This window comes from Heptranchias perlo, chromosome 22 (genome assembly GCF_035084215.1).
Source record: "Heptranchias perlo isolate sHepPer1 chromosome 22, sHepPer1.hap1, whole genome shotgun sequence".
Taxonomy (NCBI): domain Eukaryota; kingdom Metazoa; phylum Chordata; class Chondrichthyes; order Hexanchiformes; family Hexanchidae; genus Heptranchias; species Heptranchias perlo.
The window spans coordinates 8422490-8435706 of record NC_090346.1 but is presented as its reverse complement, the minus strand read 5'-3'; the positions used below and the strand labels follow the sequence as shown (position 1 = coordinate 8435706).

General features: G+C 48.7%; 1 protein-coding gene across 1 annotated transcript in view; it reads right to left on the bottom strand.

Annotated features, from left to right (window-relative positions):
- LOC137340458 (cytochrome P450 3A30-like) overlaps window positions 1–12662 on the bottom strand; it is a 39547-nt gene extending 26885 nt beyond the window's left edge. The window contains exon 1 of the mRNA XM_068002899.1: window positions 12431–12662. Coding sequence (XP_067859000.1) covers window positions 12431–12513 — 83 coding nt within the window. The 5' untranslated portion in view covers window positions 12514–12662. The remainder of the gene's footprint in view (window positions 1–12430) is intronic.
- Between the last annotated feature and the right edge of the window lie 555 nt (window positions 12663–13217).

Below are 13217 nucleotides of genomic sequence, written 5' to 3'. Positions count from 1 at the left end.
GTCGTGTGTCTCGAAGGCCGCCTTGGAGTACGCTTACCCGAAGGTCGGTGGATGAATGTCCATGACTGCTGAAGTGTTCCCCGACTGGGAGGGAACCCTCCTGTTTGGCGATTGTTGCGCGGTGTCCGTTCATCCGTTGTCGCAGCGTCTGCATGGTCTCGCCAATGTACCATGCTCTGGGCATCCTTTCCTGCAACGTATGAGGTAGACAACGTTGGCCGAGTCACAGGAGTATGAACCATGCACCTGGTGGGTGGTGTCCTCTCGTGTGATGGTGGTATCTGTGTCGATGATCTGGCATGTCTTGCAGAGGTTACCGTGGCAGGGTTGTGTGGCGTCGTGGACGCTGTTCTCTTGAAAGCTAGGTAATTTGCTGCGAACGATGGTCTGTTTGAGGTTGGGTGGCTGTTTAAAGGCGAGTAGTGGAGGTGTGGGGATGGCCATAGCGAGGTGTTTGTCCTCATTGATGACATGTTAAAGGCTGCGGAGAACATGGCGTAGTTTCTCCGCTCCGGGGAAGTACTGGACGACAAAGGGTACTCTGTTGGTTGCGTCCCGTGTTAGTCTCCTGAGGAGGTCTATGCGATTTTTTGCTGTGGCCCGTCGGAACTGTCGATCGATGAGTCGAGCGTCATATCCCGTTCTTACTAGGGCGTCTTTCAGCGTCTGTAGGTGTCCATCGCGTTCCTCCTCGTCTGAGCAGACCCTGTGTATTCGCAGGGCCTGTCCATAGGGGATGGCCTCTTTGACGTGGTTAGGGTGGAAGCTGGAAAAGTGGAGCATCGTGAGGTTGTCCGTGGGCTTGCGGTAGAGTGAGGTGCTGAGGTGCCCGTCTTTGATGGAGATTCGTGTGTCCAAGAAAGAAACTGATTCTGAGGAGTAGTCCATGGTGAGCTTGATGGTGGGATGGAACTTGTTGATGTTATCGTGTAGTCTCTTTAGTGATTCCTTGCCGTGGGTCCATAGAAAGAAAATGTCGTCGATGTATCTGGTGTATAGTGTTGGTTGGAGGTCTTGTGCAGTGAAGAAGTCCTGCTCGAACTTGTGCATGAAAATGTTGGCGTATTGGGGTGCGAATTTGGTCCCCATGGCTGTTCCGTGTGTTTGGGTAAAGAACTGGTTATCGAAGGTGAAGACATTGTGATCCAGGATGAAGCGGATGAGTTGTAGGATGGCTTCCGGAGATTGGCTGTTGTTGGTGTTGAGTATTGATGCTGTCGCAGCGATGCCGTCATCGTGGGGGATACTGGTGTATAGTGCCGAGACGTCCATCGTGGTGAGAAGTGTTCCTGGTTCAACTGGTCCGTGGGTACTGAGTTTTTGTAGGAAGTCTGTAGTGTCGCGACAGAAGCTGGGGGTTCCCTGTACGATGGGTTTCAGGATGCCCTCGATGTATCCAGAGAGGTTCTCACACAGGGTTCCGTTGCCTGATACGATGGGACGTCCGGGTGTGTTGGCTTTGTGTATCTTTGGGAGGCAGTAGAAGTCTCCCACGCGGGGATTACGTGGGATGAGAGTGCGTAGGATGCTTTGAAGGTCTGGATCGAAGGTCTTGATCAGTTTGTTGAGCTGGTGGGTGTGTTCTTTGGTCGGATCTGCGGGTAACCGTCTGTAGTGTTCCTGGTTGTCCAGTTGTCGGTATGCTTCTTTGCAATAGTCTGTTCTGTTCTGTATGACTATGGCTCCTCCTTTGTCCGCTGGTTTGATGACGATGTTGCGGTTGGTCTTGAGAGCGTTGATGGCGTTGCGTTGTGCTCGGGTGACATTCTGGACTGTCTTCTGAGTGCGGCTGATGAATCTGGCATTGACGCACTTCCTGACAGCTTGAGCATACATGTCCAGCTGAGGGCAGCGACCCTCCTCTTTCCTCTTCGGTTGCTGTACCGCGGATCCCTCTGTCTGCTGTTCCGGATCGTCGATTGTCTCATTGGGTTCGCTGCTGAAATCTTGGGGTTTGTGGTAGAATTCCCGGAGCCTCATTCTCCTGATGAATTCCTCTGTGTCCGCCGCGAGACTAGTGGGATCCATTTTGGTAGTGGGGCAGAAATTGAGCCCTCGGCTGAGAACTTCGATTTCGTCTGGTTGAAGGGTGTGGTCGGATAAATTGACAATAGACTTCCCTGTGGTTGCAACCGTGGTACCAGGGGAAGCTTGGTCGTTGCTGGTGGTGATGCCGAGTTTCTCAAGCTTCCTGCTCTTGGTTTTCATACTCTTGGCGAGACCATGCAGACGCTGCGACAACGGATGAACGGACACCGCGCAACAATCGCCAAACAGGAGGGTTCCCTCCCAGTCGGGGAACACTTCAGCAGTCATGGACATTCATCCACCGACCTTCGGGTAAGCGTACTCCAAGGCGGCCTTCGAGACACACGACAACGCAAAATCGTCGAGCAGAAATTGATAGCCAAGTTCCGCACCCATGAGGACGGCCTCAACCGGGATCTTGGGTTCATGTCACGCTACACGTTACCCCACCAGCGAACAAATGTTATCTGTTTTTAATATAATGGGTCATTTGCTGGCTTTCTCTGCCTTCCGGATGTTTCTGCCTCTCTCTGGTTTTTTTCCCTGTTTGTTTTTTAGTTGAATGTGTATTCGGGGGTTCTGCAGGTGACACCTCTCTGTCTGAACACGGTGATTGCCTTGGCAACGGGCAGTTGCAGGGGCATTCTGTAAACACCATGTATTGTTCTATATGAAAAATGCGTAGGCTTCGAGGAGCTCCTGAACATTTACCTGAGGAAGGAGGAAGTCTCCGAAAGCTTGTGAATTTAAAATAAAATTGCTGGACTATAACTTGGTGTTGTAAAATTGTTTACAATTATTAAAAAGATAAACAAGCTGCAGATCCACATGGGTGTTGGTTGTTGTGCACAAGACCAAGTACTTGAGTGTGTATTCTCTTCCTATCATGACATTAACCCAGAGTTGCTCAGTTCCCCAAGGGGGGAGGGGGGACCCCCCTTTTTGAATTTGCTCCCCTCCTCCTGAAGGGGATGTCTTCACCTTCGATAACCAGTTCTTTACCCAAACACACGGAACAGCCATGGGGACCAAATTCGCACCCCAATACGCCAACATTTTCATGCACAAGTTCGAGCACGACTTCTTCACTGCACAGGACCTCCAACCAACGCTATACACCAGATACATCGACGACATTTTCTTCCTATGGACCCACGGTGAAGAATCACTGCAGAGACTACACGATAACATCAACAAGTTCCATCTCACCATCAAACTCACCATGGACTACTCCTCAGAATCAGTTTCTTTCTTGGACACACGAATCTCCATCAAAGACGGGCACCTCAGCACCTCACTCTACCGCAAGCCCACGGACAACCTCACGATGCTCCACTTTTCCAGCTTCCACCCTAACCACGTCAAAGAGGCCATCCCCTATGGACAGGCCCTGCGAATACACAGGGTCTGCTCAGACGAGGAGGAACGCGATGGACACCTACAGACGCTGAAAGACGCCCTAGTAAGAACGGGATATGACGCTCGACTCATCGATCGACAGTTCCGACGGGCCACAGCAAAAAATCGCATAGACCTCCTCAGGAGACTAACACGGGACGCAACCAACAGAGTACCCTTCGTCGTCCAGTACTTCCCCGGAGCGGAGAAATTACGCCATGTTCTCCGCAGCCTTCAACATGTCATCTATGACGACGAACACCTCGCTAAGGCCATCCCCACACCTCCACTACTCGCCTTCAAACAGCCACCCAACCTCAAACAGACCATCGTTCGCAGCAAATTACCCAGTTTTCAGGAGAACAGCGTCCACGACACCACACAACCCTGCCACGGTAACCTCTGCAAGACATGCCAGATCATCGACACAGATACCACCATCACACGAGAGGACACCATCCACCAGGTACATGGTTCATACTCCTGTGACTCGGCCAACGTTGTCTACCTCATACGTTGCAGGAAAGGATGCCCCGGAGCATGGTACATTGGCGAGACCATGCAGACACTGCGACAACGGATGAACGGACACCGCGTGACAATCGCCAGACAGGAGGGTTCCCTCCCAGTCGGGGAACACTTCAGCAGTCAAGGACATTCAGCCACCGATCTTCGGGTAAGCATTCTCCAAGGCGGCCTTCGAGACACACGACAACGCAAAATCGTCGAGCAGAAATTGATAGCCAAGTTCCGCACCCATGAGGACGGCCTCAACCGGGATCTTGGGTTCATGTCACGCTACATGTAACCCCACCAGCGGGAGGGAAAAAAAAGTTATCTGTTTTTAATACAACTGGACATTCTCTCTCTCTCTGCCTTTCGGGTCTCTTTCTCTCCTTGTCTGTGTAATTTGACCCTTGTGTATTCAGTACGCTGGGACATACTGTTTTCCGTGGCTAACCTGTCTGAACACCAACGACACCTTTGATTCCCAGCCTAATATAAGATATGCCATTTGAGAACCTCTCTTTCACTCACTCACCTGACGAAGGAGATAATCTCCGAAAGCTTGTGATTTTCAAATAAAACTGTTGGACTATAACCTGGTGTTGTAAGATTCCTTACATTTGTCCTCCTGAAGGCTACTTGGTGAGTTGTAGCTCGATGAATATCATTCAGTTACCAGTGCCACACATCCAAGTGACCAGTCTCCATGTGTGGGCCTACACGGTGAGTGTTGGCAGATTATTCCATTGCGGGAGGCCCATCATGACCGAGTCTGATCTTGTCCACAGCAAAGGTTGCCGGGTAGCGATTAGGAACAGAAACCCTGCCCAGTTTCTCCTGGCCAGAGGCGTCGAGTTCAATTGTAGCATTTTCAATCTTAGCTGTAGTTCAGAAAGTGGCAGAGTGAATTCACTGAGCAATCAGGAAAGCCCAGGTGTGTGTTTATATATTTTTTAATATATTGAGCCTGAATTTGGTGAAAACTTGTGTCATAGTAATGACATATCTACAGCGTATGCCAGTATTACAGTGCAGGAATTATGGCCAGAGTGACTTATGCCATAATTTGCTGGGACTTTTTGCGCTGCTCCAGAGACCCTCGCAGCAAAAGTTAAACAGCTAATTATCATAGCCCCGCCCCCTCCATAAAATCAACGGCAATTGCAAATTTGCTGCATTTAAGCCAGTGTTCACGCCACTGCCACTTAAGGCTGAAAAATAAAGACTGAAACATAATGGCGCTGGGAGACCTGGCAGCCATGTGATGTACGTGCTTATTCTGATACCTCATTATCCAAACTTAGTGCACACAAAATCAATCCGAAGAGAATCCCCAGATCCATTCTCACAAATCAAGAAAAAGTGCTACAAGACGTTTCTGAGAGACTCCATAAAGCACTAAATAAATGCAAGTCTTAGTTTGCAGCGATAAATTTTATAATTGACAATGTTTCTTCCTTATCGATTTTTAAATACAGCGGCAAGAATTACATTATACAGCCGGAGTACGTGAAGGAAATTCACCCTCGGTAAACTAATACATCAGATATAATTAGAAAATGATGTTAGCTGCATTTGCTTTTTGGATTTGTCCAATTTGGAATGTTCTTGGCACTTTCAGAAAGGCGATTAAACGTCAGCAATATACAAAGAATTGAAAATGAACTTTTATCACTAGTAGAAAAGTCAACCAGAAGCAACGTTTCAGAGAAACAGTACCAGTTTCCCTAAACGACCATTTCTAAAAGCGGGCACAATCCCCAGCATCTTGAATCTACAATCGAACACTGGCTGCTCCGCTTCTGACTCACCGTGACATAGTCTATGATGTGGAGATGCCGGTGATGGACTGGGGTGGACAAATGTAAGGAATCTTACAACACCAGGTTATAGTCCAACAATTTTATTTTAAAATCACAAGCTTTCGGAGATTATCTCCTTCGTCAGGTGAGTGAGTGAGTGAAAGGTTCTCAAATGGCATATCTTATATTAGGCTGGGACACGCTCACACCAATCAAAGGTCTCCTTGGTGTTCAGACAGGTTAGCCACGGAAAACAGTTCTGAATACACAATGGGTCAGATTACAAAGCCAGAGAGAGAAAGAGACCTGAAAGGCAGAGAGAGAGAGAGAGAGAATGTACAGTCAATTCCCAGCAAATTCCCAGCCAATGCAAACAAAAGATTGTGCAATATGGATAATAAATTACAAAATCACTAATCAGCAGTGCTTGACTGTTATGAAACTGGGTGAGACCAACTCAGTACAATTACATAAATAGAAGTGAACCCAGCAACAAATATCATCTAGAACAGAATCCTGACATTGACTCTCAAAGAGCTGAAAATGAGGAGCGGTGAGAGTAGCTTCCCTCGACATCAAGGCAGCATTCAACCAAGAATGGCACCAAGGAGTCCTAGCAAAACGGAGGTCAATGGGGGTGAAAGGAAAAACATCCAGCTGGAGTCATACTGACACTGAGGACAATGGTTATGGTTGTCGCAAGCCAATCATCGCAGCAAGTGTTCCTCAGGGTCCCACGCTGTCTTGGCGGTCATCTTCAGCTGCTTCATCAATGACTTTCCTTCTGTCAAAGTCAAGAGTGGGGCTATTTGCTGAAGATTCCACAATTCCAGGGTACGGTAGCATAGTGGTTATGTTACTGGGCTAGTAATCCAGAGGCCCGGACTAAAATCCGGAGTCATGAGTTCAAATCCCGCCACGGCAGCTGGCAAATTTAAATTCAATTAATTAATTAAATTCAATTAATTAAATAAAAATCTGGAATTAAAATACTAGTATCAGTAATGATGGCCATGAAACTGCCGGATTGTCGTAAAAACCCATCTGGTTCACTAATGTCCTTCAGGGAAGGAAACCTGCCGTCCTTACCCGGTCTGGCCAAAATGTGACTCCAGACCCACAGCAATGTGGTTGATTCTTAATTGCCCTCTGAAATGGCCTACCAAGCCACTCAGTTGTAAAATCTCGGCTACGAAAAGTCAGAATAAGAATAAAACCGGACAGACCACCCGGCATCGGACCACTAGGCACCGGACACGACAACGGCAAAACACCAAGCCCAGTCGACCCTGCAAGGTCCTCCTTACTAACATCTGGGGACTTGTGCCAAAATTGGGAGAGCTGTCCCACAGACTAGTCAAGCAACAGCCTGACAAAGCCATACTTACAGAATCATATCTTTCAGCCAACGTCCCAGACTCTTCCATCACCATCCCTGGGTATGTCCTGTCCCCCTGGCAGGACAGACCCACCAGAGGTGGCGGTACAGTGATATACAGTCAGGAGGGAGTGGCCCTGGGAGTCCTCAAGAGTCCTCAACATTGACTCTGGACCCCATGAAATCTCATGGCATCAGGTCAAACATGGGCAAGGAAACCTCCTGCTGATTACCACCGACCGTCCTCCCTCAGCTGATGAATCAGTCCTCCTCCATGTTGAGCACCACTTGGAGGAAGCACTGAGGGTAGCAAGGGCACAAAATGTACTCTGGGTGGTGGACTTCAATGTCCATCACCAAGAGTGGCTCGGTAGCACCACTACTGACCGAGCTGGCCGATTCCTGAAGGACATAGCTGCTAGACTGGGCCTGCGGCAGGTGGTGAGCGAACCGACACGAGGGAAAAACTTACTTGACCTCGTCCTCACCAATCTACCTGTCGCAAATGCATCTGTCCATGACAGTATTGGTAGGAGTGACCACCGCACAGTCCTCGTGGAGATGAAGTCCTGTCTTCGCACTGAGGACACCATCCAACGTGTTGTGTGGCTAAATGGGATAGATTCAGAACAGATCTAGCAGCTCAAAACTGGGCATCCATGAGATGCTGTGGGCCATCAGCAGCAGCAGAATTGTATTCCAGCACAATCTGTAACCTCATGGGCCAGCATATTCCTCACTCTACCATTACCAACAAGCCAGGGGATCAACCCTGGTTCAATGAGGAGTGTAGAAGAGCATGCCAGGAGCAGCACCAGGCGTACCTAAAAATGAGGTACCAACCTGGTGAAGCTACAATTCAGGACTACATGCATGCTAAACAGCGGAAGCAACATGCTATAGACAGAGCTAAGCGATTCCACAACCAACGGATCAGATCAAAGCTCTGCAGTCCTGCCACATCCAGTCGTGAATGGTAATGGACAATTAAACAACTAACGGGAAGAGGAGGCTCTGCAAACATCCCCATTCTCAATGATGGCGGAGTCCAGCACGTGAGTGCAAAAGACAAGGCTGAAGCGTTTGCAACCATCTTCAGCCAGAAGTGCCGAGTGGATGATCCATCTCAGCCTCCTCCCGATATCCCCACCATCACGGAAGCCAGTCTTCGGCCAATTCGATTCACTCCACATGATATCAAGAAACGGCTGAGTGCACTGGATACAGCAAAGGCTATGGGCCCCGACAACATCCCAGCTGTAGTGCTGAAGACTTGTGCTCCAGAACTAGCTGCGCCTCTAGCCAAGCTGTTTCAGTACAGCTACAACACTGGCATCTACCCGACAATGTGGAAAATTGCCCAGGTATGTCCTGTCCACAAAAAGCAGGACAAATCCAATCCGGCCAATTACCGCCCCATCAGTCTACTCTCAATCATCAGCAAAGTGATGGAAGGTGTCGTCGACAGTGCTATCAAGCGGCACTTACTCACCAATAACCTGCTCACCGATGCTCAGTTTGGGTTCCGCCAGGACCACTTGGCTCCAGACCTCATTACAGCCTTGGTCCAAACATGGACAAAAGAGCTGAATTCCAGAGGTGAGGTGAGAGTGACTGCCCTTGACATCAAGGCAGCATTTGACCGAGTGTGGCACCAAGGAGCCCTAGTAAAATTGAAGTCCATGGGAATCAGGGGGAAAACTCTCCAGTGGCTGGAGTCACACCTAGCACAAAGGAAGATGGTAGTGGTTGTTGGAGGCCAATCATCTCAGCCCCAGGGCATTGCTGCAGGAGTTCCTCAGGGCAGTGTCCTAGGCCCAACTATCTTCAGCTGCTTCATCAATGACCTTCCCTCCATCATAAGGTCAGAAATGGGGATGTTCGCTGATGACTGCACAGTGTTCAGTTCCATTCGCAACCCCTCAGATAATGAAGCAGTCCGAGCCCGCATGCAGCAAGACCTGGACAACATCCAGGCTTGGGCTCATAAGTGGCAAGTAACATTCGCGCCAGATAAGTGCCAGGCAATGACCATCTCCAACAAGAGAGAGTCCAACCACCTCCCCTTGACATTCAACGGCATTACCATCGCCGAATCCCCCACCATCAACATCCTGGGGGTCACCATTGACCAGAAACTGAACTGGACCAGCCATATAAATACTGTGGCTACGAGAGCAGGTCAGAGGCTGGGTATTCTGCGGCGAGTGACTCACCTCCTGACTCCCCAAAGCCTTTCCACCATCTACAAGGCACAAGTCAGGAGTGTGATGGAATACTCTCCACTTGCCTGGATGAGTGCAGCTCCAACAACACTCAAGAAGCTCGACACCATCCAAGATAAAGCAGCCCGCTTGATTGGCACCCCATCCACCACCCTAAACATTCACTCCCTTCACCACCGGCGCACTGTGGCTGCAGTGTGCACCATCCACAGGATGCACTGCAGCAACTCGCCAAGGCATCTTCGACAGCACCTCCCAAACCCGCGACCTCTACCAGCTAGAAGGACAAGAGCAGCAGGCGCATGGGAACAACACCACCTGCACGTTCCCCTCCAAGTCACACACCATCCCGACTTGGAATTATATCGCCGTTCCTTCATCATCACTGGGTCAAAATCCTGGAACTCCCTTCCTAACAGCACTGTGGGAGAACCGTCACCACACGGACTGCAGCGGTTCAAGAAGGCAGCTCACCACCACCTTCTCGAGGGCAATTCGGGATGGGCAATAAATGCTGGCCTCGCCAGCGACGCCCACATCCCATGAACGAATAAAAAAAAAGGAATTGTGAAGTAGCTCATGCCAACTTACAGCGCAATTTGGACAACATCCAGGCAAGTGGCAGGTTACACTTACACCAAGAGTGCCAGGCAATGACCACCTCTAACAAGAAAATGTCCAGCCACCATCCATCGACCTTTCAGGGTCAAACAGGATGCACCATCAGCCAGAGAGGGGATCTTGGTCATTATTGGGTGTGGGAGCCAAACAGGATGATTTTGGTCTCACCAAGGTGAAACTGAAGAAAGTTTTTGCTCATCCAAGACTTGATGTTATATAAGCAGTCAGACAGCACAGTAACAGTCAAATGGACTTGTCCACGATTTTACATTTTTCTTCATGCATCTCCGAGATTAAGATTGACTCTCTTCAAAAAACTGAAACAGAAAATGCTGAAAATATACAATATTGATAAAAGGCTCAAATTAACATTTTGGGTGTAATTCTTCATCAGAAGTGAAAACTGGGAATACAAGGAAGCATTTCAGCAGGGTTGGAAAAAAAACAAACAGGAAGTTTGGGCGGGGGGAAGAAGCAACAGACATTCCAATCACAGAGAGGGAGTTAATGGGTTGAATGAACTGGCTTAATTGAAAAATTGATCTAAATGGATCTGACAGTGGAAAGGCATTAAAATAAAAGAATGTGCAAATAGCTCAGATGATGAAAAGAAAAGCAACAGACTCACAGGAGGAAAGCAAAAAAAAAGGGGAAATTGTAAAAACGTGGATGAAAACGTACATTAGGTTCACTAGTCCAGGGCAACACCCCAGGTACACCCTTTCGCTCCCAGAATAGTGTTTCAATGAACGACCTACATCCAAAGTGTCAGCCCCTCTGCTGGATGCCACCATATTCACCCCACATCACCAGCATCTCCTGCTGTATAGAAAATGGGGAATAGGTCTGAACATAAGAACAGGAGTAGGCCATTCAGCCCCTCCAGCCTGTTAATTAGATAATGGCTGATCTTAACTGCATCTACCCGTCTTGGCTCTGTAACCCTTAATGCCCTTGCCAAACAAAAATCTAGCAATCTCAGTTTTGAAATTTTCAATTGACCGAGAGCCACAACAGCTTTTGGGGGAATAGAGTTCCAGATTTCCACTCCCCTATTGTGTGAAGTGCTTCCTGACATCACCCCTGAACGGTCGAGCCCTAATTTTGAGGTTATGGCCCTGGTTTTGGACTCCCCTCCCCCACCAGAGGAAATAGTTTCTCTCTATCTACCCTTTAATCATCTTAAACTAAAATTAATGTCAGGTCAAAGGGCTGCAGATTGCCCAGGAGAAAGAGGAGATACTGTTCCTAAAGTTTGCACTGAGCCTGGTTGGAACAGTGTAGGAAGCAAAAGGCGGAGATCCCAGAGAATTGGGGTGGGGTGGCGGGGGGTGGAGAGAAGGGAGTTAAGGTGGAAGGTAGCAAGGCAAAGGGCCGTTAAGGTCACTCTAGGGGACAGAATGGAGTGATTTGGCAAAGCAAAATACCTAATCCGCGTTTAGTCTCCACAACATGGAGGAGACACCAGTGCAAGAAGGGCCAGATTAATGCTCGGACCTACAGGGTCTGTGTCCTGGGTCCCAGCCAAACAAAGGGGCTCGTCACACATACATTGAGACGGCAAAACTCAAACTTCAGCTCCAGGCCTTGAGGCAACATATATTGTGCCAATTTGAGAATTTTAAGGGTACATGTAAAAAGGTTAGGATCAGCTCCCCCCTAATAAAACCCCATTAGGATCAGCTCCCCCCTAATAAAACCCCATTAGGATCAGCTCCCCCCTAATAAAACCCCATTAGGATCAGCTCCCCCCTAATAAAACCCCATTAGGTTCAGCTCCCCCCCTAATAAAACCCCATTAGGATCAGCTCCCCCCCTAATAAAACCCCATTAGGATCAGCTCCCCCCCTAATAAAACCCCATTAGGATCAGCTCCCCCTCTCTAATAAAACCCCATTAGAATCGGCTCCCCCCCTAATAAAACCCCATTAGGATCAGCTCCCCCTCTCTAATAAAACCCCATTAGAATCGGCTCCCCCCCTAATAAAACCCCATTAGGATCAGCTCCCCCCCCTAATAAAACCCCATTAGGATCAGCTCCCCCCCTAATAAAACCCCATTAGGATCGGCTCCCCCCCCTAATAAAACCCCATTAGGATCAGCTCTCTCCCCCCCCCCCCCCACCACCACCACCTCAGAAATAAAATCCTATTAGGATCAGAAGTCTACCCCATTTCCCCCCTGGGACCACCTTCACTAACTCAGAAGCCCCAGCGCTAAAACGCTCATCGGCACCGATTCTCCAGCTTCGTCCGCGGCTCAAGGATCAGGGCGATTGCAAGAGGGGTGGGGGGAGACAAGTAGAGAGCGAGGAGCCCCCCCCCCCCCCACACACAGGGTTAAAAACAAACAGAAACTAGTTCAAATGATGGAAACTTTCCTCGTTCAAACAGTCAATCCAGCTGAACGATGTGGGTATTTTTTAAAACATCGTTAGAATGAAGATCCCCGTCACTAAATCAGACACTTACCAAGCCAACAGGAGCAAGAAAGTGAGGAGAAGGATCCAAGTCTGGTCGGACAGAACGCCCCGGATCGCCCCCAGACTCTCCATCCCGAGAGAGCTGAGTGATCAGCGGCTGGGCTGTATTTAAACCGAGTGTCGGTCAGACGGCAGGGAGGGACAGGTTAGACCAGTCACTAGGAAATCAAATGAGTGACTCTCCCCCGGCGGCTGGAAGCAGCAATTTGAATTGTTTACTGTCGGTGGAAGGTGAAATGTTGCGTGTGCACAGGGTGCAGTTGCGTGATATACTCGAATTACAAGTATTGTAGCTGGATTTGTACCAGGTATTGTCACCCTCCCTTCTCCCCAGTCTTGGCTAAAACAACTTATTCCAACATGAAGTGGGCACATCTCCAAATCTAAGTAATGTTTATGCATTGTATCATCGGTTTCTCGTGATTGCTTAACTGTCCTTAACAGTAAAGTAAAAGATTTGCATTTCTATTGGGGCTTTCGTGACCTCAGGATGCCCCAAAGTAGTTAACAGCTTTTTGAAGAGGTACTTTTGAAGTGTAGTCACTGTTGTAATATAGGAAAGGCAGCAGACAATTTGTACACAGCAAGCTCCCACAAACAGTGTGATAAATGACCAGATAATCTGTTTTTTGTTGAGGTTGATTGAGGGATAAATATTGGTCAGGAGAACTCCCCTGTCCTTTGAAATAGTGCAAAGGGATCTTTTATGTCCACCTGAGAGGGCAGACAGGGCCTGAGTTTAATGTCTCCTCTGAAAGATGACACCACCAACAGTG